The sequence below is a fragment of the Nicotiana tabacum genome, chromosome 16 (assembly GCF_000715075.1).
Source record: "Nicotiana tabacum cultivar K326 chromosome 16, ASM71507v2, whole genome shotgun sequence".
NCBI lineage: Eukaryota > Viridiplantae > Streptophyta > Magnoliopsida > Solanales > Solanaceae > Nicotiana > Nicotiana tabacum.
This window is the reverse complement of record NC_134095.1, coordinates 72,113,181-72,138,971: the sequence shown is the minus strand read 5'-3', so window position 1 is coordinate 72,138,971 and position 25,791 is coordinate 72,113,181. Positions and strand designations below refer to the sequence as shown.

At 37.3% G+C, this 25,791-nt stretch overlaps 1 protein-coding gene across 4 annotated transcripts; it reads right to left on the bottom strand.

Annotated features, from left to right (window-relative positions):
- Nucleotides 1–37: 37 nt before the first annotated feature.
- LOC107761227 (histone-lysine N-methyltransferase ASHH2) lies at nt 38–20,670 on the bottom strand. 4 transcript variants are annotated; one of them, XM_075232941.1, is made up of 19 exons: nt 20,429–20,627; nt 19,543–19,620; nt 17,857–19,437; nt 17,540–17,747; nt 16,022–16,188; nt 15,833–15,912; nt 13,946–14,077; nt 13,743–13,859; nt 12,713–12,805; nt 12,354–12,431; nt 10,273–10,329; nt 7,386–8,235; nt 7,251–7,306; nt 6,687–6,766; nt 6,468–6,550; nt 6,295–6,374; nt 5,553–5,632; nt 2,970–3,015; nt 38–1,429 (listed from the first exon to the last, which is right to left on the bottom strand). In XM_075232941.1, exons 3-19 carry the CDS (start codon nt 19,061–19,063, stop codon nt 359–361), a joined length of 4,485 nt encoding a protein of 1,494 aa, XP_075089042.1. In that variant the 5' UTR covers nt 19,064–19,437; nt 19,543–19,620; nt 20,429–20,627; the 3' UTR covers nt 38–358. The 4 variants fall into 4 exon arrangements, with proteins under 4 accessions (XP_075089042.1, XP_075089045.1, XP_075089044.1 ...); XM_075232944.1 differs by having other exon boundaries at nt 17,857–19,387; nt 20,429–20,601; XM_075232943.1 differs by lacking the exon at nt 19,543–19,620 and having other exon boundaries at nt 17,857–19,387; nt 20,429–20,670.
- Nucleotides 20,671–25,791: the final 5,121 nt, after the last annotated feature.

The window sequence follows — 25,791 nt, the reverse complement described above, 5'->3', positions numbered from 1 at the left end:
TGAGATTATACTACTAAAATGCCTGTAGCAGGATCAGTTTTCAGTGTAAAGAACATACATTTCCACAAAACTACAGTAACAATTACAATGCAGTAACATAAATAAATCAATTTTCTCTGACAGTACTTCCCATCAAGTAATAATAAAAAGAATTAGGAAGGGTACCTCTGTAAGGCATGAATAATGATATTGCCAGTGCAGCACATCGTCGTATCAGAGTATCTTTTTATCCTTAACCTTAACAAATAAAAGGGAATAAGTTCTTTACAATTCTGTTGGTGGCAAAGAATACAAGTACAAAGGAGCACTGGAGAAAAACTTGGAGGCTCCTGAGGTCTTTTGCCTATGGAAGTTAAAGCTATGTCTGTTGTGAATGATTCTGTTGAGAAGTATGCCCCAAATTCTCCATTTTAGGGTTATGGGAACTCCTAGATTCATTCTCTTTGCTTGCTACACCTACACTGCACATACTATCTTTTAAGTTGTTTCCAGTGCACCCCCAGCCACTTCTTCCCCAAGGAGGCCTTTTTGAGTTAATACACTTTTGCTGCCGAAAATATTTCCTTCCCAAATTATGATAGCCCCCAGTTCGTTCTAAACCAAATTGGGTATTTGCAACGTCTTGCGAGAGGTTTGCCCCGGATAGGCATGGAGGATTATGAGCAGAGTGGCCCGGAGAACAAGAATGGCAATCTTGTCCAGCATTTTGAGGTGGCTCGCTAAAAATTCCAGCACTAGCAGCAGAAGACATGGAATCTCTTCTATCACGGGGATATGTAGGCAAAGGAGGAAAAGGATGGAAAGGTACTCCTGGGGCAACATCCCAAACATCACGTCTTTCCTTTTGAAATGACCCAAACTGCTGCACTTTGGAAAATGGAATTCCATAAGAGACTGGCAATCGTGAAATAAACCTATGCTGCAAATACCCTGTGACCGTTGGATGTGGATGCTTCTTGCAACTATGTTCTTGTAGACTACAAGCTGCACCTGAGGAAGCACCACATGAGACTCTAGTGGCCTTCATGGGGAGTGAAAATCCAGGGGGGACATCATTTATGTCCTGTGTTCGATCATCAGCCATATTGGTTTCAGTTCTTTGATCTAAACTTGATTCTGCCTCCTGATCCCATCGACTCTTACGCTTACGTTTCCTTGCCCCATTGGGTGCCCCAACAACACATGAAGTAGATGAGCCATCAAGGATACCAGCATCTGCTGTAGTAGATTCTACCATTATATGGCAGGTACATTCTTCTGTTTCTGAAGGTTTCATACTCCAATCACCACAATGGTCTTGTAATGGTGTACACCTATTGTACCGTGGAGAAGGATGCTCAATCTGGCTGTCATCTCTGTCAATGCAGCTACTTTTTCTGGGAGGTCTAGGTATCCACCTATCTCTGAAGTTCCTTGCAATTTGATGAACCTGAGACACCGTAAACACAGTAAATCAATTAGACTATTGTCAAAAAAATGATGGCACAATGGTGATATACATGAAACCAAACCACCATCTCAGGCTACTGATGATCCAAAGACTAGAATTAGCCCCCAAAAAATAAAACAAAAAGAAAAACAGAAACATCGCAAGCACGTGAAAAATCATTTTCATGGTAGTAATCAGACTAGCAGAACAACGGAAGATCCAAGGAAAAAGTACAATCAATTGTGATATGCATGTAATCTCTATAGGAGTACCTAGCACGCTTCACATAAAAATATAGGTCTAGCCTGCCAGAGAAAAGCCAATAAGACCCTGTAGCCCAATCCAAGGAGCTCAACAAGAAAGCAAATAGTCTCCACGTTTTCTAGAAATTTCCTTCTATTTTTGGAAAAGCCAAGACTCCATTCCAAGTTAGCTTGATCTCCTTAATCAAGTTCTAATAACGAAATTTTTCTCTAACTAAGATCAACAGTGGAAATATTGTTCATCAATATTGACATGAAAGATCCGGGGCTATCCTTTTCTCTAAACTACTTCTCTTTCTCGGTCAACCACTCCATTAATTTTTGGGGCAGCTCTGGGAGAATGCTCAATCTGGAAAAGCCAGAGTTGCCTCTTCCCCTCCCCCTAATTCTCATTAAAGTACTTGCGAAGTATTATCACACTTTCTTCAGTAAACAAATTACTCATCACCAAATGCACCTTTTTTTTAAACATAAACAAGATATTTTCAATCATAACTTGTACTAGAGAATAGGTCATCGGTAGCCTCAGTTATTGGTGACAACTTAAAAACAAAGCAAGCTCAACACACAATATGGGTACAATCTTGTCTAGGGTGTAAGGCATCTCATATCTGTCACCTCCCTTGAAACAAGGTGATGAACAAAGAATATAGGCTTATGCATGCTTCCCCCTGAGTACTGTCTAGGTGTTGGTCTACAGTTTCTAAAGATTTTCGCAGACGGATAAGAAGTGGTGACATTGGTCATATGTGCCCTCCCCTTTGTATTCACCTTTTTTTTTGGGATAAGCATGCTTGCGCGCACCTCAACTAATTCCACAGCTTACCTGCTACCTCCCACCAGTAAATTTACAGGAAAATTTTGTCCAACTAGGCTTGGATAGATGAGAAAAATCGCCTAGTGTTTTTTGCCTCCGCTGGGATTTGAACCTCAGACCTCATGGTTCTTAACCCACTTCATTGACCACTAGACCACACCCTTGGTTATTATTATATTCACCTCATTTCGATATTAACTTTTGTATAGATTATAATGTTAATTAGGCAAGAAGAACTCGGTCCTTTTTCTTCACATACATCATACATCCATAGGTCTCTCCAATCATCACGCGAGCACAAAATGGGAAGCATTTCAACTCACACGTTAAAGCAAGAAAAATAAGGGGGGGAGCGCAATACAAAAGAGTCAATAAACTGAATATATTTTGTTAGAATAATTGATATTACCATTTAACCACTTGATGAAATGATATGGTGCATAAGGCAAGAATCGATTACCTGTTTGTCAGTGTGATCTGTCAATCGCAAAATTGAGTCCCTAAAGCTGCAAGAGTAACAAAAACGTCAATTTCAAAATCTCAAGTTTTCACCTCATAAAATAAGCACAAAAATGGAATAGAATATACATCAAATGCAAAAGGAGGTTAACAATAAGAAGTGTCCAAGAAGAAAGAAGCAATATTATCGTAGCAGTCAGCATTTGAAGAGATTTTATGCTCTGCGACTCTGAAAAATGCATTGCATGAATGACTTCAATTAAGAAGATTCATAATATGTTATCCAAGGTCAAAGCACTATTGTACATCAAGAGAAATAATAAGTTATACTTCATTGAAACTATAGCTGAAGATACTATTGCAATATACCACCAAGAATGCTACTACCAGATTCTGTAGGTACTCTAGAATATTTTGTACTTAACATAGGAGATTACTTTATTTGTAACTTGAGAAAATCATGTAATTTATTGTACGTATGTATGACCATATCAGTCCTGTTAATTGCCAAACAAGTAACTCAGCGAAGAGTTTTTCCCTTCTTTTCTCTTGTCTCACATGGTATAAGAGCTTCTATCAGAGACTTGATAACTTTGCCTATCGCAGAGCACTTTACGTCACTTGCTGACCTAGTTTTCTCACTTCCTAGTGTTAGTATTCTTGCTCAAACTACGCTTTTTTCAGTGAATGTCATCCACAATTCCGATGCCCGACAACTATTCCAATTTCTTCAGGTTAATCCTCTTCTGGTCATTATTCATGAGACACATGCAGCACATTCACGTTTTTTTCCACGTTTCAATGTTAGCAGACCTATCTAGCTCAGCATGTTCACCTTTCAATATTCATATTTTTTTTGCGACTTATTCACAGTTAATGTTAGCAGACCTTTCAAAGTAGCACTGGATAGCTGACCTGCCAAGTTAGTAGTGTATGCATGTTGATCAGTCAGTCAAACCAACATTCTCCAATTTGCTGGTAAAAACACGTCAGTGTCACAATCCAGTGACATGTCACTATAAAAAGCTGAGTTACCAACCAGCCCACAGCTAACTTGTCTAGAATAACAATCTAAGACAACCTGTCAAATCCACAGTCCACATTATTTCAGCCGTTGCCAGATTATCGTTCAATGGATATTAATGTCCATCCAACACTGCCATGCCACTCTCTAGTCCACTACCACATCATCCTCCAATTATCAGTGCCACATGCTTCACCACCTTGAGTTTGAGGGGCATGCCGGAACTCAAGAGGTTTAATGGAGTTATATTTTAAAATTCCAGTAGATTTACAACATATCTAGATTTATCGATCATGAGCAGAAAATATTTGGTAGAATATCCACATAGGTAATTCTATAACTTTATGTACGGTAGGAGATTTTTTTGGGCAAAAGCTGTCGGAGAATAATTGTTTACATTATTATACATAGCCTATGACACCAATTACCTATTCAACAAGTCTTCCCACTACTTTCCTCTCGTTTCACCGGACAAAATTAACATGCACGTGGGAGGATCAAAGTAAATCCCCCCCCCCCACCACCACCACCACCACCAAAAAAAAATAAAGTAGATATAAATACGAATTCATTCAGAGGAAGAACGAGTTGTTTCCATGAGACGTGACCAATATAAGCAGTCCAGATACAAAATCATTTATCTACATGTTTAACTCGAAAATTGCTATTTTTATTCCTTGGGGGTTGGTGAGTATCTTCAGATTAAATACTTCAACTATTACAGTGTTTTAAAAAGCGAACAATGCAGAAAAGCGACAAGGTTCATGGGACTTGAAGCGGAAAGCTAGAAGTGAAGCGCACAACTCACGGAGCATTTAAAAATATTAAACATCTAAATTTAGCACTATAAAAATCAAACTATAACTGAAATAACCATTTTGGCATCCAAATTCCAACATATAATAATGCCAATGTTATTACAATTGCTCAATGTTGAGATTCAAGTAGCAATCGTTTTTGGATCACTTTGCACGTCATTGTTTGAATTGCACTTCGTTGAAGCACATGGCTTCACCTATGAAGTGATAAGCCCTCGCACTGCAAGGGTTCATCATGCAATGGCATTTAACAACGCTGCAACTATGAAACACTTCTTTGTTTTTTCTTTTCTTTTCCAATTTTATGGGGAAATCAGGTGAGAGGGAATGGACATCTTAAGGTTTATTGCAAATAGGAGCATAACATAGCAAAGGGTGAGACATGCAATTTTAGCAGTTCATCTCCAATTTAAAATTAATAAACAATCCAAGTGGTAACTCCTTGAATATTTAGAATCTCCGATCTAGTGAGTTCTGTAGTCATCCTGCTTTTATCTCTTTCCATTTTTTAAAACTATATAAGAGAACAATTTATGCAGTGTCTAGTAAAATTTTTGTGCTTTTTGTTCATACTGTTATTCATGTAAGGTTTAAACTGGAGTTACTTTAATCCCTAACAGTGCAGTAATAAATATAGAGTAAGTTGAAAAAAACAGCAGTCTACAAGCAAAACATCCAATCAAAAGATCAAGACAAAAGGTGAAAAAGTCCATGTAAGTGAAATCCAACAGTATATACCGACCTCTCAACTCCGTGTCTAGAGGGACCTCCGTTAATGTGCTCATGCGAAAGAATCTCTCTCACAGCCAGATACTCTAAAACCTGTCAAAAGGACAACAGTTGACATATTATGTGGCAAAAAAGCTTGATAAATCTTAACAGACACGTCCATATAAAATGCTAGAATCAATTCTGTCCTCCCCTTCTGGAAGAATGTGATCTAATGAAGCTATGAGTACAATGCTCAATTACATATCCTCAATTGTTATGTTGGCTATTCAATGCATCATCGCATATGAACTTATATGCACATAAGACTGACATCCAAAGAGGCTGCATGGTGAATGAATACATCTTCAAGCCACATCGAGTCTACTGAGTATTTCTACAAAGAACACTCTGAGCAAAAGTAATTTAGTCCAAATAAAATGCTAGAAACAATTCTGTCCTCCCCTTTTGGAAGAGTGTGACCTAATGAAGCTACAGATACAGCGCTCAATTGCATATCCTAAATTGTTATGGCGGCTCTTCGATGCTTCATCATATATGAACTTATATGCACATAAGACTGACATCTAAAGAGGCTGCACGGTGAATGAATACATTTTCAAGAGACAAGCTTCTGCTCGCACCAATTCCATCAAGATTCACTAACAGTTAAAAAGTTTTCTCCACAGCCTCTCAAAATTTGGTACTGCTAAAACAGCATGTTCATCAATTCAGTAAATTTAATTACTAGGACCGCAGCATTCTAAAGAAGTTACCTTAAGCAACTTTCTGAGAATTGGGATCTTATTGAATTCCCTCCGGTATCGTTTCATTATGTTGTGTAACATCTGCAAACCTAACAAGCAAAGAAACAATCAGTAATCTATTTTGGGGGTTGCGGGGGTTTTGTGTGTGTGTGGATTGAAGCATGCATGCACCACATCACTACCATTCTTATTAATAATATCCACCAAAACAGTGCGCGACTTGGTCTTCAAAAGCGCATCAAGGATCATAGAGAGATCCCGGTTACTGCACAAAAAGATATATTAAAGAAGAAGAAGAAGGAGGAGGAGGAGGAAGAGAAATAGATTAATGAACAAAAGGTATCACCACTAAGCAACATCTAGCACCTGAAAGAGTTTCCAATAGGAAATCCATTTATTACCTCTGAATAGCTTCACCGTTGCAGCTATCTCCTGAAGCAGCAGTTAAAAGGAGGAGCTTCAAGTAGCACCTAGATGCATCCTGGTTGGGAAAAAAGAGAGTTAAGTTTAAAGGACAAATTCAAATGTAGAGTGACCTATCATTAATCGCGTACATTAACCATAGCATAAGCAACACTGCAAAGAGGACAAAGACCTAAAATGGACACGTTACTAAACCTATCTCAAGTGCCAAACCATCGTTAGGAAAAAAAAAAAAGGTGCCAAATCATAAGCCTACTTTCACCATCTTCTATGAGCACCCTCCAGGCCTCCTTTCACAATTTTGTCTGGTTTTTCATTAATACACAACAAAGAGGCCACACCAAAGTGCAGTGGAAGGATGGACAGAAAGCTGGGGAAATGTGCACTCCAGAAGGAAAAAAAAAAGACTTCCAGAATGATTAGTTTTTTCCAAAATTCGTGAAACAGAACCTGGCGAATAAACAAGCAGTCATTACTTCCGATCACTGAGAAGAAGAAAAGCAGGCAATATAGAGTACATCCTGTAGCTTGGAACTACTTACCCTGCGTTTGCTTATTCCGCCATCATGATCCAGCAACTCATTAAGTTTCTCTTCGACTGCAAATTCAGGTGCAAGTGTTTATTCAATGATACTTCCAAATCTACAGATACCACAATCTTGATAAAAATGATATACCTGCTTCAGCACGAGCATTTAAGGAATCATAAGGTGGTTTCCTGAATTTAGGTTGTGGAATTTGCAATTTGTTGTCCATATCAGAGAGTGATGTTAAATTCACAGCACTATTCTTAGATTTTCCCTTTTTAACTGAAGATGATCGACGAGAAGATTTTGACGATTCATTACTGGCTCCTCCATTGCCTGATTTCTTCCTCAAAGACTTGCTAAGCATTGCATTTGGAGATGGAAATGCCATGTCCAGTGTAGAAGAAACTTTTTCAGCATCTAAGCACTCTTTCTTTACTTCAGATATAGTTTCAATGATCATATCTTCCGAAGGCAAGGAATTTCCTGCATGTTGTACTGAAGAATGCAATAGGATTTCTAGTCCCTCTATTGCCTCAGATGATTCCAGCTTCTTCAGAGATGATGAAGGGGATTCATTATGGAACTTGTTGATTTCCTCCTTGATTTTAAAGCTAAGAACAGCAGCAGAGTTAGCCATTTTGGTATTTTCATGTTCCATTATATCCCCTATGTGTGTTTGGGTGGAATTCTCCAGGTTTCCAGTAACAGGTTCATCCAGTTTATATTTGTTTTTAGGTGTTTCTTTAGTTCTAATTTCTGCGACATTAAATGAACTCCTTGCAGATATAATGTTGTTTAGTTCATCACCCATGTCACCATCCTCGCAGAAAACAACGGGTTCAGGATAGTCATCATCTGAATCATCCTGCACTATCACTTCTGCATTCAGTAGGTCGCCGCCTATATAGCCCCGACAGTGAGGCGAGCCACAGACACATTTTTTCGCTGCAGCCCCGAAAACACGCACATAATTGTAGTCAAATGTAACCTCCTCCCCCTGAATAAGCAAACCAAAGCACGTATTAGTTGGGAACATAACAGAAACAAATTAAAAGACATTTATATAGATTGCTAATTTTTGACCACTCAAGATGTGATCCATACAGGTGACACAATCAAAATGCCTAGTCAGGAAACAGCTAGCAACTTGTGAAGCAAATAGATTCCAGGAACCAGTTGGATAAGCATGCCTATTTACTTCTTCCCACCACTCCCACCCGCCTCTCACCAGAAACATGAAGAGCAGAGAAAGAAACAGGCTTCTGCTAAAGAAAAGGCAAAAAAGAAAAAAGAGAGCAGAATAGAAGGATGGAAAACATTCCAACAGTAGAAAGAGGCCAAGAGGTTTCATTTGGTTTATTGCATTTAACAAACTTAAGGGTAGCAGGTGATAGCCCATATCCAAGCACTTAATTTGCTGCAATACAACGATGTTGGTTAAAAAAAAGATGATAAAACAAAGCGAAACGCCCATCTAAAAAAAACAAAGTGAAACGTGTATATATAATGTAAATCCTTTTCCACAGAGGGAGGAGGGGAGAAGAAAAGGAAAAACCCTAAACTATATTTCTGAGTCAAAACTACTTAAACTTCCTTCAAGAATTCAGCAGCTAATAGCCTAATACAAGTGTACTACTAAAACTACATTGTTATTTATTTTTTCCAGAAGGACAAAAAATAAGACCTTTTCCTTGATAACAAGTGAAAACTGGAGCACTATTAAAATCATCATAGGCAGATGATCTATCACAAAATTATCGGTGTCCAATGGAAACACTTAACTTTCTGTTCATCCATTAAGTAGCTTGAAGAAAGAAATTCAACAAATTAGACCTAGACTACAATTTTCTTATGGGAAATTATCTGTAAAATTAACTTAACTAGATTATGTAAGGAAAGCTCAAGCATCACTATTCTCATTGTGCTAAGATCTGGGTTCAAATGAACATTGCTTGCTCATATGCCACTTGCTACTACAAAATTTATAAGTAGATGCCACTTGCTACAGTTTCTTTGATACGTAGATGCCACTTGCTACAGTTTTTTTGACACATGGATGCCACTTGCTACAGTTAAGATAGAAAATTAAAGCATTTTTAGTGAACTTCGAAACACCAACAAGTACTTACCTAGCAACAGGCAATAGTTAAAAAACTCTCTTCATTGCACCTACACAGACTTGAACTCATTTCATAGGAATATATAAATCCTATAAATAGTGCAACACAACTGAAGGGCGAGTCTTGGGTTAAAAAGTTTTAACAGTTAATCTGCAGCTTAGAAGGGAGTGCTAACTCTCGAAAACCGTGCATTTAGCACAACTAAGAATAGCTAATACACCCTCTTCAAGAGTGCCTACATAGAGTTTTCACAATCCCCTGTTCAAATCTGCAATAGGGGTCCAGTCCACGTGCAGATAAGTAATGTTTCAGAAGTTTGAAACTCATTATATGTGAACATAATCTTAAATATTTCCACATGAAATTCCTTTTTAACAAGAACAAAGTAATAGGGAATACAACCCAAACACATCTCTATAATCAAGGCCCAAAGGCCAGAACAACTAAATGACCCATCTAAAATTAGACCCAGATTCTACCAACAATTCTACCATGAATTGCCCTTTTAGTGGCAAATCTTAATTCATAACAATGTCTCTTTTGGCTGATTGTACTTTTTTGGAAGAGTAACTTCTCTCTGCAAGCAGTATGCATGTATTCACTGACAACCTACAAAAATAAGAAGTATATAAACAATCTCCAAAGCACTTGCTAAATGTGATAATGGAATGTTATGGTGATTGTAACAACACGCCAATAACAACCACGTGGACCATAATGCAAATTCCCCAGCGTAGGTGTTAAAGATCTCAGAACTACTCCTTATGTATTTGTTCCCTTACATATAACTGGAATGTCAAGTAAGACATGAGAGGAATCCATTTTTCTACTTCACTAACTAGGAAAAAGCGACAACCATCCTGTAAATTGTAAAACATTTGAAGCAAAATCACAATCAGAACGAGACACTTTACCTTCTTGATATCCCTTAGAGCAAAGAGTCCAATGCAAACCTCTCCATTGACCATCCACTGTCTCAGCAAGCGAAAGAAAGTGAGTCACAACAGTACTCGATCTATGTTAATGTGTACAGAGAACAAGCTTTAAAAACATATCAAGCATTTCTGCTGACGACGTTAAGAGCAGGGGGAGAGTGGAGGGGGACGGAGCTGGACTGATCTTCATGCAATTAGCGAAAGATCTAATTCACATTAAGGTGCACTCTTTAAACGCACTTATTTACTTATCGCCAGTGATAGAAAATAGGATGAAATTGCAAACACAAAATTGGCTGTAGTCAATCACAGATAGTTGAGAGACCAACCAACAAGGTAAAATAATAATCTTAGTATTTTGCAATACAAGTCTAATAGATAGAAAATGTTAATAAGAAAGCTCTATTCCTATCGTTGTTTTACAGTTAGCAGCCAATGATAGTCCTAGTTTCAATAATTCAATAGCCAATAAGAAGTGGCCTGCTATACTTATGTGTAGACTGAGTAAACAAAGCAATACTCTTGAATTAGATCACTGATGATTAATATCAATTAAGCTGCACTGATTTAGAAGCATAATTCATTAGAGGTACATCAGATACTACAATAGTACCTTATCAGAATAAATATATGGTAATATTATATCCAATATTTTGGTATTTAAACCTGTCAGTTCTGCACTTAAACTTCTCTAAAATTTTACTTTCAATGAATAACTCTGCAAACTTCAGAATATTTTAGAAAAAAATAGTATCATGTTGCTAATTTGCTCGAGCATTAAAGTAGAACTATAGAAGTGTATGATGATGGTTTTGGCGTCGCACAGTAATAAGCAGAACTTATAAGTCAAAATAAAGAAAAGAGGATGGATAATTTTTCACAGGTGAAAAATATCCAATTTTCTCTTAGGACCCGCTTACAGTGTGGCGATGTGATGTTACAGGAAGACTATTTTGGTACATACGGATGGAAAAAGATGGAGGCATTTCATGGCAAGTAAATCTTTGCTCTTATTAAATCCTACGTGATGTTTGACTTCTTATGCATTTTGCTCGCTTCATGGAGAAGCAGAATTCCTATCAGGACTAGCGCAATTCTGAAAGAACATTCAAGGCATTTTTTACAGTTCTCTGCATATTTTTCTGTATTTCACTATTTGAGCTTGTGACTTGCATAGAGGTGGTTGTATTCTCTGGTGATGCACTTTAAGAATACACCCACATGTTTAACCTATTAAACATAGTTCTAAAGGAAAAAGAACACTAGGTTCCCGTACATCACTGGAAGCTTGAAAAAAATATAATGAATGGTTAAAATTAATAATACAGATCTTAAAGTGACAACCACAGAAATCCACAACCATAGGCTCACTCCAAAGCAAGACAGGTTAGCATCTGTACAAGGTTTCACTAAAGCTATAAGAAAGTGGCATTACAGGTCTCTGACAGTAAGTAGCAAAGGATGATTCCACAATGAGGATATAATTCAGCAGCAACAGGTATTAGAAAAGGTCTGGCTCGTGACTGTAGTAACTTCAGGCAAAATGCCAAATATTGCATTACCCACAGAAGAAGTCAAAGAGAATTGTATCCCAATGACAGAACTCTACGGGTGGTGTAATTTAAAACTGAATCAAACCAAATGATACATGGGAACATTTGCTACCATATAAATGACAATTTCATTCTAAAATGCATCTCATATAAGTAAAAATATGTGCCTTGAAAGTGCACACGTCACGAGATAGACCCAGTTGAAATCATGTAATCCAAATGCATTAGCACAAAACTTTTTTTCCTTTTTTGCATATTTCAACACTTTTTTCCCAATGAAAAATAAAAGAAAAGCACCATTCAGCTTTACAAACAATATTAATCTCCTACATAAACAATACATGTCCAATCAAGGCAACTATACACAAAATGAGGCAGCAGAAGGGCCAATAGAGGGGAAGGAATTTCTGGTTTTCGCACAAAACCTTTTTAGAAGAGATTGCCGTACTTTACGAAAACTGAATAGAACATGAAAGCAAGATTTTGGACAAAGTGTAAAGCAATCACCTTTTCTGTACGGCAATTAGGATCACAGCTATGGTTAATGAAACGACCCAAATTCCCTTTAGCACACGCATCTATAACCTGAAATATGAGGCGTGAAAAGAACATTACACAATAAGGTGATTTAGGTGAGAGAAAATTGAACAATTATAATGCCACAATTATCAGTCTTCACAAATCTACACTAGTCACTGGAAAGTGATAGCAAGATTAAGTTAGTACATACAGAGAATGTCACAAAGTATAGACGACTGGATAACAGGATATGTACCCAATTAAGACTATTCATAACTTCATCTGACCACCCCCCACCCCCCCCACCCCACACACACACAAAAAAGAACCAAGGCAAACAGTAATACCTCACTGCCATTAAGTGTCATAAAGTAAAAATGCTTATGACTCTTCAGGGCATACTCCTTTTGTCTTGCCTCGTGCGCATGCAGATCCAGGACCTAGAAAAGTTATAATTACACCTGTTATATATAAAATATGCAATGGGAAACTGCGCTATCTCACACAAACAGATGAACAGGCAACATATAGAAGTCAAAAGAATTATCAAATTGCTATCCTGCCAAAACATAGATGGATGGTAGCCAACAGGTTGGTATCCTCTTCCAATCCTACTTTTTATTACTATATTACGAATAAATTTTGCTATGTAAAATTCACAACCTATTAGCTTTGCATCTCTAGCACCAAGAGGCAACACCATATAAAGGTGCGGTTGGTCGATTGCCAACTTTAAAAAAGGCAAGTTATGAGGAATTGCCATAATAATGAATGTGTCAGGATGCCCTGTCCTAGGAGTGCACACTACAGCAATACCATGGTGTGCTGCAAAATGGGCATAGGGTTCCATTACAACATCTGGGTGTGCGGGAGTATGAGTTGATGGTCTCCACATCACGATCACGGAGACAGTGAGAGTGAGAAGTCAATCCGACCACATTGACACTCGGATTTGCAAATTGCTATAAGACATAAAAGGCTTCCGCATCATGGATGGATGAGGGTAAGAGGGTAAAGAAGCTAGTCCGATAGAGTTGGAACTCAGATAGGTAGTTGGAATATATATGCTCGTTCACAGGAAAGTGAACATTAGTAGATACTCTAAAGTGGAAGAGATAATATCGTGTATCTAGAAGAGACTAACTGAACAGACGAAAAGGTTAGAGAAATTGACAAAACAATTATATTGTAGGATAATAAAACATGACAGGAAGAGAACCGTCGCAAAACCAAGACTTAAGGACAAAATTATAGAGATAAAAGAAGTGATTACAGGATAACCTCATTAAGACTAGTGTGGGTAAAAACAAATGTCTTATATCTCCTTTTCCATCTTTAACCCGCACAGATGGTCAAATATTGTGAATGCAGACTCACCTCCCCAACATATTCTATAAGAAACTGCCCTTCGGAGACATCCTCAAGCAGCTGCAGGCCATAACCCTTCTTTCCACATTTGAAGCACTTCAATTTAGCATACTTACGCTTCTGAAACTGTAAGCAGACATAAATGGAGGTTACACAACCTGCATAATATAAGCAATATACAGTAAACTTGAATGCCATGCAAATTTAAGAACCTGCTGATTCGAACAGCGCTCTCCACATGGACAAGACCCTCGAACACACTCAACGTTGAGCATCCGATTCAGGCATCCATCTCCGCAGCCCATTCGGCCATGTGAAGGAGGGTTGCAATGGCAGACCATGATCTAATAGAAAAGGATAACAGGGGAAGATATAAAAGATAGAGAAGGAAGCAACTCCGAACATATTCATAAATTTGTCTGTATGCAAAGAAATACAGATAGGTAGGGATGTTAGAAGCTAAAGATTCCTTATGACGTGTACAAATACGTTACCTCAGGAGCAGGACAAACTATGACAATGTCGTGCATCATATACTTTTGATTCAGATTAAAAATGGTCACGAAAGGCCTATAAAATGTCGGTCAAATATTTCGCCTCTGTATTGACAACTAAAAATTCTTATTTTTCAGCTACAATAGTATAAACAAATGATTTGGTGCTGCAGAAATCACTAAAGAATCTTTACAAACCCTTAAAACTTCTATCTTTACAAACTCGAACTTGCTAACACAATGCTCAGAAGTCCTGCTTCCCTCCTACTAGATAATAAGTTTGAAAATGCAAGGAAACCACAGTTAATACTGAAAGAATACAAAACACCTTTTGTTGGAAAGCTCAACCCAGAAAAGAGTGTTGCTAAGGAGAAATTAACTCAGGGATTGCGGTCCTTTTCTTTTGGGCACCTACTATATAACTCTTACATCCTGAGTGTGAATCGAAGTTGCTTTCGTTTAGAAGTAAATTACTGCTCTATTATTTTTAATGCATTTTAGCATTCAACTTAAGGATACTGATAATATCGAAGACTGCCTTTGGATGACATCATTGAAGGGACACCCAGAAGCACCAGCCCCCTTGTCAACATGCAATATTCTTAAAGTGAACTAGTTCATACAAGTAATGTCTACATCCAGGGTTAAATTTTGTCGGCTTTAAAGATTTCGTAAACATTGTGGCACCCCACTAATCAGGTCATTATTTTAGGGAACCATAGAGTAGGCACAAACAATATTCTTTCAAATTAAGTACCTAAAACAGCTTTTCAAGCCAAAAGTATGCTTAAAGCTAAGACAACATCAAGGAAAGACAGATAGAGAATGCGTAAAGGAGCATATAAGAAACAAAATAGAAATGATTTTGGTAATTTAGAGTTACATTTGACCAAATATTTTTCAAGAAAACTTCGACAATGCTAAAGGAGAAGATTGATAAGAGTTATGTAATGTAGGAAGCAACATTCCACAGCAAATCTCAAGGAATAGCCAACTCCAAAGGCCGGAGAATTCCAAAGCAAGCAGAAAGTTATAAATCAAGCAAGTTAACAATAAGGGGAAGGGCCGGACCACAAGGGTCTATTATACGCAGCCTTACCCTGCATTTCTGCAAGAGGCTGTTTCCACGGCTTAAACCTGTGACCTCCTGGTCACATGGCAGCAACTTTACTAGTTAAGCCAAGGCCTCCCTTCCTAATACACATAACTATATGTTTTCAAAAACATGACTCCCCGAATTATTATTCTTATTTCAACATCTAACCATCTTGCCACGCCCGGAGAAGAGGGAAATGTTTCTAATTTGTTAAATGGACAACAACAGTGACAATGAAGCAACTCTACTAAGAGTGAAGCAACTCTGCTGAAAATAGCTTTTGTTTTTAAGACAAGCCTCCCTCAGAGAAAAAATGGTAGGTTAATTATTTGGTGCATGTTAGGGTAAAGCCAGCTTTACATTTACTCTTTCCTGATGAATTTTTATATTTAGAGACTAGTCTGCTCCAAGACCACTGCAACATGGGCCTTTATTTTCCTGTTGTTTTTTATTCAAGATGCAGGCCCAGAGTGTATGAGGTAATAATGCAGAGTGGATCAAACATTCACCTCATCAATAGTTTGACTTTTGCGGCTACGATGCAGGAATAAGTTTCTCCTGATCAGAGTCCAAGATGATTGATGGGCAACTGCAATGCAGACATGCAAGGAAGATAAGAAAATTAGCACAAATGTCTTCAATGAAAATTTACTCATAGTCAACACCAGCGTCATTGCAATACTACAATCATTAAATACCAAGTGCCTTCTTCTGTCCTGATTGATTTGAATTCAAGCGTCTACTGAGGGCATCTTCCTCACCAGAGGCATCCGATATTTCCAGCTCAGCATTAATTTCTGAATTTGATTTTTCTTGTGCAATCGAGCAATCAGCAAAGTTTCTATCCAAGTTATCCTTACAAGTCCTTTAATGTTACAGGGGATACATATAAGCAACAAACTCTTGGGAAAAAACAAACATCACATTTGCATAACCACAATAGTTTGCAGATCCATTAGCAAACCTCAAATATTTCAACATTCAAATACTATTAAGAAACTTGCAGTAAGAACAGATTAGTCGCAGAAGACCATTATATTCCATAAAACGACAATTGTAGACCTGATAGCTATCTAGTATGTATTCTTTCAATAGGTGAACTTCAGTTTGCACGAGACGATCTATACGCAAAAACAATATATAATTTTTCTGCTATAATATGATAATACTATATCGGGTAGTAGCTAAAAATCTTGAAAGAGAAGTATTACTCCCTCTGCCCCAATTTATGTGGCGGTGTTTGACTAGGCACAAAGTTTAAGAAAGATAGACTATTGAAACTGGTGGTCTGCATCAAGTCATAGACATTTGTGTGGCTATAAATTATTTCATTAAGGGTAAAATGGGGAGTTTAAAGTAAAAATTGTTTCCAAATAAGGAAGTATGACATTGTTTCGGGACAAAATAGAAGGAAAGAATGGCACATAAATTGAGAAAAAGGGAGTAATATGTTTGTCAATAAAGTTGGTAGATGATTTTTTTGATAAGGTAGTAAATATAGTTGGTAAATGAATGCAACCCCTTCTTATTCCTCTTTTTTTTTGCTTTTTTTCACATTAATGGTGTCCAGCTAGCTTACATGCACCTTAACCAATCAGCATTCCGGCCAAAGCACAAGTTGCCAAGGTAATCCTGCCAACTAAGGCTAGAGGAAATGGGCTCAAACCAACTTTTGACGCTGGGATCTAACTTAGGATCCCCAAGTCATAATGTGACTCTTCTTTTGCAAAGTTTAACTAAATAGATCAGTGATTAGACACAAATACCTACAGAAAAGGGGCTTATTTCCAATTGGATCGGGTAGGAAAGGAAGCATGTAATTAAATTTCACTCAATAATTCAATATAGAATCACCCATAGCAATAAGCATCAAAGGTCTGCATGCTGGTCATGATAAACAGAAGCTGATGATTAAATTATGGACTCCAAGAAGGGAAAAACTTATAAAATCACTTTCTCGTCTTCTTCTTTTCTTTCTCGATAACTTAAGGGTCAAGGATCATGTTTTATTAGCTTTCTAACCCAAGCAACACCATATTCAGGGATGCAAGTGTGAGCTAGTGCAATTTACCAATAAAAAATTGCTTAGTTAGTTCTCAAAGTAACAGGAAAAAAGTCTTCTTACAGCACCAAACTTCAAAGAGACATAGCAGAAAACTAATAGGAAAAGCGGAATATCAGCACATTCATAACGAGGAGGACGAGTAACCACATACCATTTGCAGTTTGTTTCATCAATTTGATCAGCAAGTTCGGAAGCTATACGTCTCCACTTCAGGCAATCATCACACTGCACCCAGGCATTTCTTGGTTGAAAACGAGGCTGACTCACCACACCCCGTGTAATGTCCAAGTCTGAAATGCCTCCATTTAAGGTTTTATATCTCGATCCAACTTCTCCAAACCCGTATGGTGCTTCGTTTTCTAAGACATTAATTTAATGTGGTCATTTAATACTACTTTTGCATGAAGGTCAGCCCTACGATATTGAACTCATAAAATTAATATCATATTTCCATTATCTTAACCATACCTGTTTCTTGGTGGTGTTTCACCTCACATAAACTCGTGACATGGTCACTCTCATGTTTCACTTCAAGCTTATTATCTTGTTTTTCTTTGTTTCCCTTCTTTTTAGAAGCACTTCCTCTACTTTTGGATGACTTCGGGTTCGGGACTTGTGACAGGCCTTTGCCAGATACATCTGATCTTTCACCTTTGGGAACATTTTGTCCATCATGAGAGGATACTTTTTTCTCAGACAACTCAGTCTCTGGTGACACGGTACCAAGGCTAGAGCAAATATTACCATCTATGCCACTTTCAGACTTTGAAGTAGCACAGGAGATAGTTAAGTCTGACACTCCTGAACAAGGTAACAGTTCTCCTGAAACAATCTCAGTGCTCGATATGTTGCCTAAGCCAATCCGCCCTGGTGTCAGAGCAGAAGTATCAGAACAACAAGATCCCCCTTGTACTTTTTCTCCTTGGATGAGTTGCCCAAATATTTGAGAACTGCTCATACTATCTGGACTAAGCAGATCCTTCACACCAGAACTGGCTAACTTTGGGAGACTATCTTTTTTCCTTCCTTTCTTGCTCCTGCCATACACACGCAAACTCAGAACATCACCAGGAGCAACAGATGGCTTAGGCATAATTAAATCATTCAACTCTTCTCGGCCTCTCTCATTTATTTGAGCATCCGGAACCAGGTTGATAACTTCTGAGTCAGGTGAAGTTCCAGCATCTGAGCACCTGTTATCAATTGATGTCCCCTCCTCAGAAAATGAGTCATTGTGAAAGTCCAAGAGTTTGTCCGCTGGATTTTGATTGATCTTCTTTCCTGATTGGCATATGTCTGATACAGAAACATACACATTATCCAAATTCCCATTGCACCTGCCGAACTGCCGACTGGGCAACTCTCCCTTCAGCTGATCATCAAAATTCCTGGCAACATTTGACGATCCATTGAGCTCTTTTCCCATAGTGCACTGTTTGTCAGTGTGATCATCAATAAGAGGAACAATATCCATCAGGCAACGTGAACCAAATTTAACTTTCAAGGTGATGGGGCCTGTAGGAATGGAGATTTTTCCCTTTGATTTCCGCGAGTTTTGACCAGTGTGATTCTTACCCTGCTTCTCCTTTTCCTGACCATTCTTTGTTGTTTTTGATTTTATGTGCTCACTTTGAGCTATCTCGAGTGCGCTGTTGTGCTCAACAGCTTGCACCATATTTCCCAGCAAACCCCAAAATTCAAATTGATGAACGGGCGTGCTTACTGCAATAGCTTAATTTTCTTGTAATTTGCAAGAAATTGAAATCTGGAGATGCTTTCTTAACTGTTCTTCTCCTGCCACTTCTTGTTGTAGCCTGATTCTGGCTTAACTTAGCTTAGCATCCACTCCTCCTCCGACAGGCGATACACTTGTTGTTGGATATTTACTTTCTAAAGCATCAACAACTTTTATAGTCTTTTTTACTTTTATCATTCTTCTAATGTAAAGACACCTCGGCTATGCTGATTGAGCCAAAAGTAGCAGTGGCGACATCAGTTCCTGAAATATCACATGCAACCATTCTCTGAGAAACATCATCATCTTTGATCCTACAAGGATCAGGGTAATTGCAAAGAGAAAGATGAGTTAGTGGTGCAATTGGGATACATGACAGGTGAACTTTGATGACTGAGCGAGCATATCAACAGTTTTACCTAGCAACACTCAGAGAAAGTAGAGATCTCAACAATCATTTGTCCTTATACCCACACACAAAAATTCACTGCAGTAATCTGTGAGTGCAAATAGCAGTTAAGAAATCAATATAGGCAACAACAAGTTTTTCAGAAACCAGACATGCAAAAAGGCACTAACGCCCACCCGATCAAAGATAGTCAATCGCATAGAGATGAATACTCAAATTACCAATCTACACGTTACGCAATTCAAAAAAGCATGATCCAAAATTCTCTTCTCTAATTAAGATAAAACAGGACAAAGCAGCTCTTTCAACCCACTTCTAAACCATTGCCTAAACACACTTACAGAATATTTAGCAGTTCAACAGCACAACCCGAAAAATAATCTTCTTTACTAACAAATTAACTAAAAGAGCACAAATCCCTCTTTCTACAAGTCATTATAATCAACCTTAGTAAAAAAAAAAGGGGTAAACCAAAAAAAGGAAACACGAGCATCTATATACTTAAAGAAGCTTAACCAATTCAATAGTACATAATTAGGATAAAAACAAAAAAGAAAAACACCAAATAGCCAATTTAAATTGCATAAGATATAGACAAAATGCGAACCTAATAAAGAAAAGATTATCTCTAACTACATTCAGCTCTATATTTCGCGTGTGTGTGTGTGTGTGTGAACGCAGAGAGACATAAAATTCGTCTCTTTTGCACCAAAAAATGAAAACCTGAGCAGCTAACATTACCCAACCCATCAAAACCCTAATTCCAAAGCTGCAACGCCAATGCCGATACATAACAAGTACAAAAATAGCACGCACCATTCACACAATAAAAATTTTAAGAAAGTCCAACTTAAAACCAGAGATCATGTAGGGAAAAGAAGACAAAGGCGACTAACCCGGAGGGGAAAAAACCAATAGAGAAAGAGGTTGAAAATGGTATGAAATAGCAATTTCAAGGTAATTTAGAGAATTTAATATCCAACTATTTTTTGTTTTTCCTGGGTTGGTTCGTGTAGAGAGAGAAAGTAAAAGGAATCGCTTAGCGGTGTCCGCAAACGGTTTTTATGGTATGGAAAGGGAGAAAGAGCTCCTCCGACCGGACCAAAATCCTATTATGAGAAGAAAAAAAAAATAACACGAAAAAAGAAAATATTGTGAATTTGCAAAATAAAATTAATGTATCATATCAGTTTTATCAATTAAGTGTTATTATCTGTTAATAATAATTATATCTTATGTTTGTTTTATTTTAATTTATAATTCTTATTACTATTTGATGTTCCGACAGCTTAGACATATTTTTCACATCTCCAACTACTTCGGTATATTAGATTACTCTATAATCTATAACAAGAAGTAAGGAGATGAAAAGAATTATTTGGTTTTTTTTTTTATAATTCTCATAGTTAAGAGAAATTATGCAAATAATTGGATAAATTCAATTGCAGTTCCATTGTTTTCAAGAAATAAATTTGTATTTCTGCATTCTTAAATTTGTGTATATCTATTAAAATTTTAAAATTTATTACATAATTAGTACACATAATTTTTTCCAAATAAAATTTGAACCTTTTTTACTTTCTTTTTTTTGTTAATTTTTTTTTCCTTCTTTTGTTAAGATCGAAGTTACTATTGTTATCAAATGCATGTTGATTGGTGATAATGCCAGACAAAATTTGTTCCTGACATACTGTTGTACGCATTAAATTTGTTGTACGCATTAAATTTGTTGTACGCATTAAATTTTGTTGTACTCCATGCACTAATAATTGTGCTCTAGTTTGGCTAGACAAAATAGAAATTATACTTTGGCTACAAAATTTTCTCTTTTGACACACAAATTGAAAAAGGGCAACTAAAATATCTGTAAGTTGGTGGGCTGAAGTTTCTATATTCTGCGTTAAACAGAAGAGTAATTGGTTGACACGTCAATAAGGGTGTTTTAGATATTTTATTTGTCGCCTTTTCTCTTTGCCCAAAATTTCTTTGGTCTTCTCCTTCTTATTTTTAGTTTTTTTTTTTATTATTATTATTATTTGTATGGAACCACAACTTACTGAAAGAGATGTTTGACTTTTGATTATGATAAGTTGTTTTTTTAGTTAGGATCATTCGGTACATGAGATAAAGGTACCTGGGATAGGGATAAAGTTTGGGATTAACTTTATCCCATATTTGGTTGGGGGTATTAGCTAATCTGGGAATAACTCACACTATAATGGTGAAATTAGTTATCCCATATAGAAGGTAGGATATCCCACCCTATGGGATATCCCACCATTGTACCAAACAACCTCTTATATTAAAGGTAAATGTATTTTAAGATACTAGTCTTAGAATATGCACTTTGTGTGTATTCTCGTATTAATGAGTAAATAATTTTTAAAAAATAGTCAAAACATGGACTGTACTATTAATGACATAACAAAATTGATGCATATATAATAGTTTATATATGCACCAACAGTTTATAATCGCCAACAGTTGTTGTTTTCTGTTTGAAAAGAACCAATTTAACATATACTTCTCTCTCTCTCTCTCTCCTAGGCGCACGATAGAGTGCTTCTAACGTGCGCTTCCTGCCGGAAATGGCTAGGGGAAAGCAGCGGAAGGCAGTAAACAAAATTCAACTATCAAATTGGAAAACGAAGAAGATCAATCGAAGGCCTACATCAGAGGAAATTGACGAAGTTGAGCCCGAGGAAACTAGGTTCCTAATATGAAAATTTCGAGCCCAGATACGATGAGGACGCCACCAATTAGCACCAATCTTTGTTTGGAGAAGTAGGTTTCAGTGACAAATACTAAGAACAATACATCAATGAATGTTGGGAAGACAAATGTGAAGAGTCAGGGGGTGGACCGGATGGAGGGCGATATGCAGAGTTTGGATAAGCAAATTTCAGTCCCTAATTCTACAACTACTAGTTCTATGAATCTAAGGAAGAGCAATGAGAAGGAACAGGAGGCCCATCAATTGAATGAGAATACAGGTGCTAATCGAAAATTGATTATGCAAACTACAGAGGAAAAGGAGTAGAAGTGGGCAAATCTATTCGCCAGCAATAGGTTGGCTGCTATGGGTATGAATTTAAAATATATAGCTCCTCTTATTGAGGATGGTGAAAAGATTGTACAATTGAGGAAGGAAGATGTGGATAAGGAGACGGAGAAGTGGAAGACATCAGTGATCCTTTATGTGGTGGGAGACTCTCCTACTATAGGAGCTTTAGAAAGATTCATCAAAGCTCAATGGAATTTTGTGGCAAAACCTAAGATCTACTACCACAACGAGGGCTACTTTGTTATCAAATTCAACACAATGGAAGATAGGAATGAGGTAATTTTTTCTGGACCACACACTTTAAACAACATACCAATAATAATCAAGGCTTGGGAGGCTAATTTTGATTTTAATGATGAAATTTTAAGTACAATACCATTGTGGGTCAAGTTACCAAACTTACCTCTAAATTGTTGGTGCATGGAGTCGCTTAGTCGAATCAGTAGTGTATTGGGAAATCCTATATATGCTGACGAGTGTACTTCTAAGATAGAGAGAATTTCTTTTGCTAGAGTTTTGATTGAGATGGATGTGACCAAGCCTCTCCATCAAAGTGAAGGATCCAAGTGGGGAAGTATTTCATCAGGAAATTTGGTACGATTGGCAACCTGATTACTGCAATAAATGTTTACAAATTGGACATGTATGTCCCAATGAAACCATTCAGAAAATGCACACACAGCAGGAGAGGGAGAAAACCTAAGAAACAGATACAAGTGTGGCATGCTAAAGCTAACAATTAGATTGTACCTCAAAGGGTTGTTGACAATCCAACAAAGGTGACACAAAAAGATAAAGAAGCATTACCTACAGTGAAGACAATAGAGCAAGAAAATAATTGGCAGATGGCAGTGGGCAAGAATACAACAAAGCATGGTCAAAGTACAAATATTGGGAAAGAGCTGCTTAAGGTTACTAATGGATTTAGTACATTAACGGAAAAAGAGTGTCATATGCAAAATGATCTTGGAAACACAAAGGATAGAGGACAAAGTAGCCAGAGTGGAGGAGTGAAGAGTCCTACACCACCTCCTATTTCTAAATGAGTTTGATTACTTGAAATGTCAGGGGCTTGAATAAGTTGTACAAACAAAAGGAGATTAAAGTGTTTATACATAGTAATAGAGTAAAAATAATAGCTATAGTGGAACATAGAGTGATAGAGCAGAATGTGGAGAAAATAATAAAGAAGATAGTACCTAGTTGGAGTTGGCATGCCAATTATAATTCAGATAGAGGGAGGATCTGGATTCTATAGGATCATAATGCTATAGATTATACCCATATCAAAGCGGCAAATCAATATATCCATGGACAAGTTAAATATCAGACTATTGACTTCTACTTAACTGCAATCTATGGACTGCATAGTGTGGGTGACAGAAGGAATTTGTGGATAGATCTGAAAGAACTAGAAAATTCACAGGAAGGACCGTGGCTTTTAATGGGTGATTATAATGCAGTAATTCATGTGGATGACAGACTAAACGGTGCAGAGATTCAAGAACAGGAAACTAGAGATTTTACTGATTTTTTATTTGAAACAGGATTGACTGAACTGAAGACGGTGGGAAGAAAATACACATGGACCAACAACCACATATACAGCAAAATTGATAGAGCAGTGGTAAATGGGGATTAGGTGATAAGACTACCTCATCTAGAAGTGACAGTACTTGATCCTGGGTTCTCAGACCACTCTCCCTTAAGTATTACCTTTGATAATCATCCAGGAATAAGAGCTAGACCTTTTAAATTTTTGAACCATTTAACTGAACATCAAGAATTTCTGGATAAGGTAGCAAAAGGTTAGAGGGAACCAGTGAGCAGGGATTTTCTAAAAAGCACATGGCAAAAGATAAAGAATGTGAAGACTGAAATGAAACTTCTTAGTAAAGAAGAGTATAATGCAGCAGATATGAGGATCAATACCATCAGAAGCAACTTACAAGAGGCTCAAGAACAAATGAGAGTTCCTGGGCATGACCCTGCTTTGTTTGATAAGGAAAAATCACTAAAGATGGATTTAGAGAAATGGGTGAAAATTGACGAGATGATAGCTCGGCAGAAGTCAAGGGTGAAATGATTAAAGCTTGGAGACTCTAATAGTGCCTATTTTTTTGTTTGTATGAAAAACAGAAGTGCTATTAATCAGATCAAAACATTAGTAACAGTAGAGGGAGTAATGTTACAAGCAGAAGATGATATCAAGGAGGAGGTCCTGAAATTTTACAAACAGCTTCTTGGCACAGCAGCACCCCAATTGCCTGCAGTAAAACTCTCAGTTTTTTCAAATGGTCCTAAACTGAATAGAAGCCAACAACTCCAACTGATTAATCCTATTACAAGAGATGAAGTTTACATGACTGTTAAGGACATTAATGATATGAAAGCACCAGGAGTGGATGGTTTCAATGCATATTTTTTCAAAAAAGCTTGGCCTGTGATTGGTAATGAGGTAGTAGATATTATACTTAATTTTTTTTGAGACTGGAGTTATATACAAACCAGTTAATTGTACTTCTGTTACTTTAATACCAAAAGTCAAGAACCCTTCTTCAGTAAAGCAATACAGGCCAATCTCCTGTTGTTCGGTGATATATAAGATTGTGTCGAAAATTCTTACAAAGAGAATGCAAGTGGTGATGGATATTTTGGTGGACAGAAGTCAGTCAGTTTTTGCTCCTGGGAGACTAATCAATGATAACATAATCTTTAGCCATGAACTGGTGAAAGGATATGGTAGGAAGGGTATATCTGCAAGATGTATGCTGAAAGTGGACATGCAAAAGGCATATGACTCTGTAGAGTGGATATTCATAGAACAAGTTTTGGTTGGACTGAACTTTCCTACTAAATTTATTTAGTGGATCATGGAATGCTTGAAAACTGTATCCTACTCTATTCTTATCAATGGGTAACCAACAGAGTCTTTTAACGCAAAGAAAGGGTTAAGGTAGGAGGACCCAATGTCCCCGTTTCTATTTGTTCTAGTGATGGAATATTTCAGTAGAGTGCTAAAGAGTCTGGAGAATGAACCTGACTTTAACTATCATCCAAAATGTGAGAAGATGAACGTTATACAACTGGAATTTGCTGATGACTTACTACTATTTTGCAGGGGCGATGTGAAGTATATTCAAATGCTATTTAATTATTTCTAGGAGTTCTCAACAACTTCTGGACTAAGTGTTA

Coding starts and splice junctions, on each gene's coding strand:
- LOC107761227 (XM_075232943.1), bottom strand. CDS start 19,063: ATGGTGCAAGCTGTTGAGCACAACAGCGCACTCGAGATAGCTCAAAGT. Junction 10,330..12,353: donor CTAATTGCCGTACAGAAAAG/GTGATTGCTTTA, acceptor TTGCTGAGACAG/TGGATGGTCAATGGAGAGGT. Junction 6,551..6,686: donor AACGGTGAAGCTATTCAGAG/GTAATAAATGGA, acceptor CTTTTTGTGCAG/TAACCGGGATCTCTCTATGA.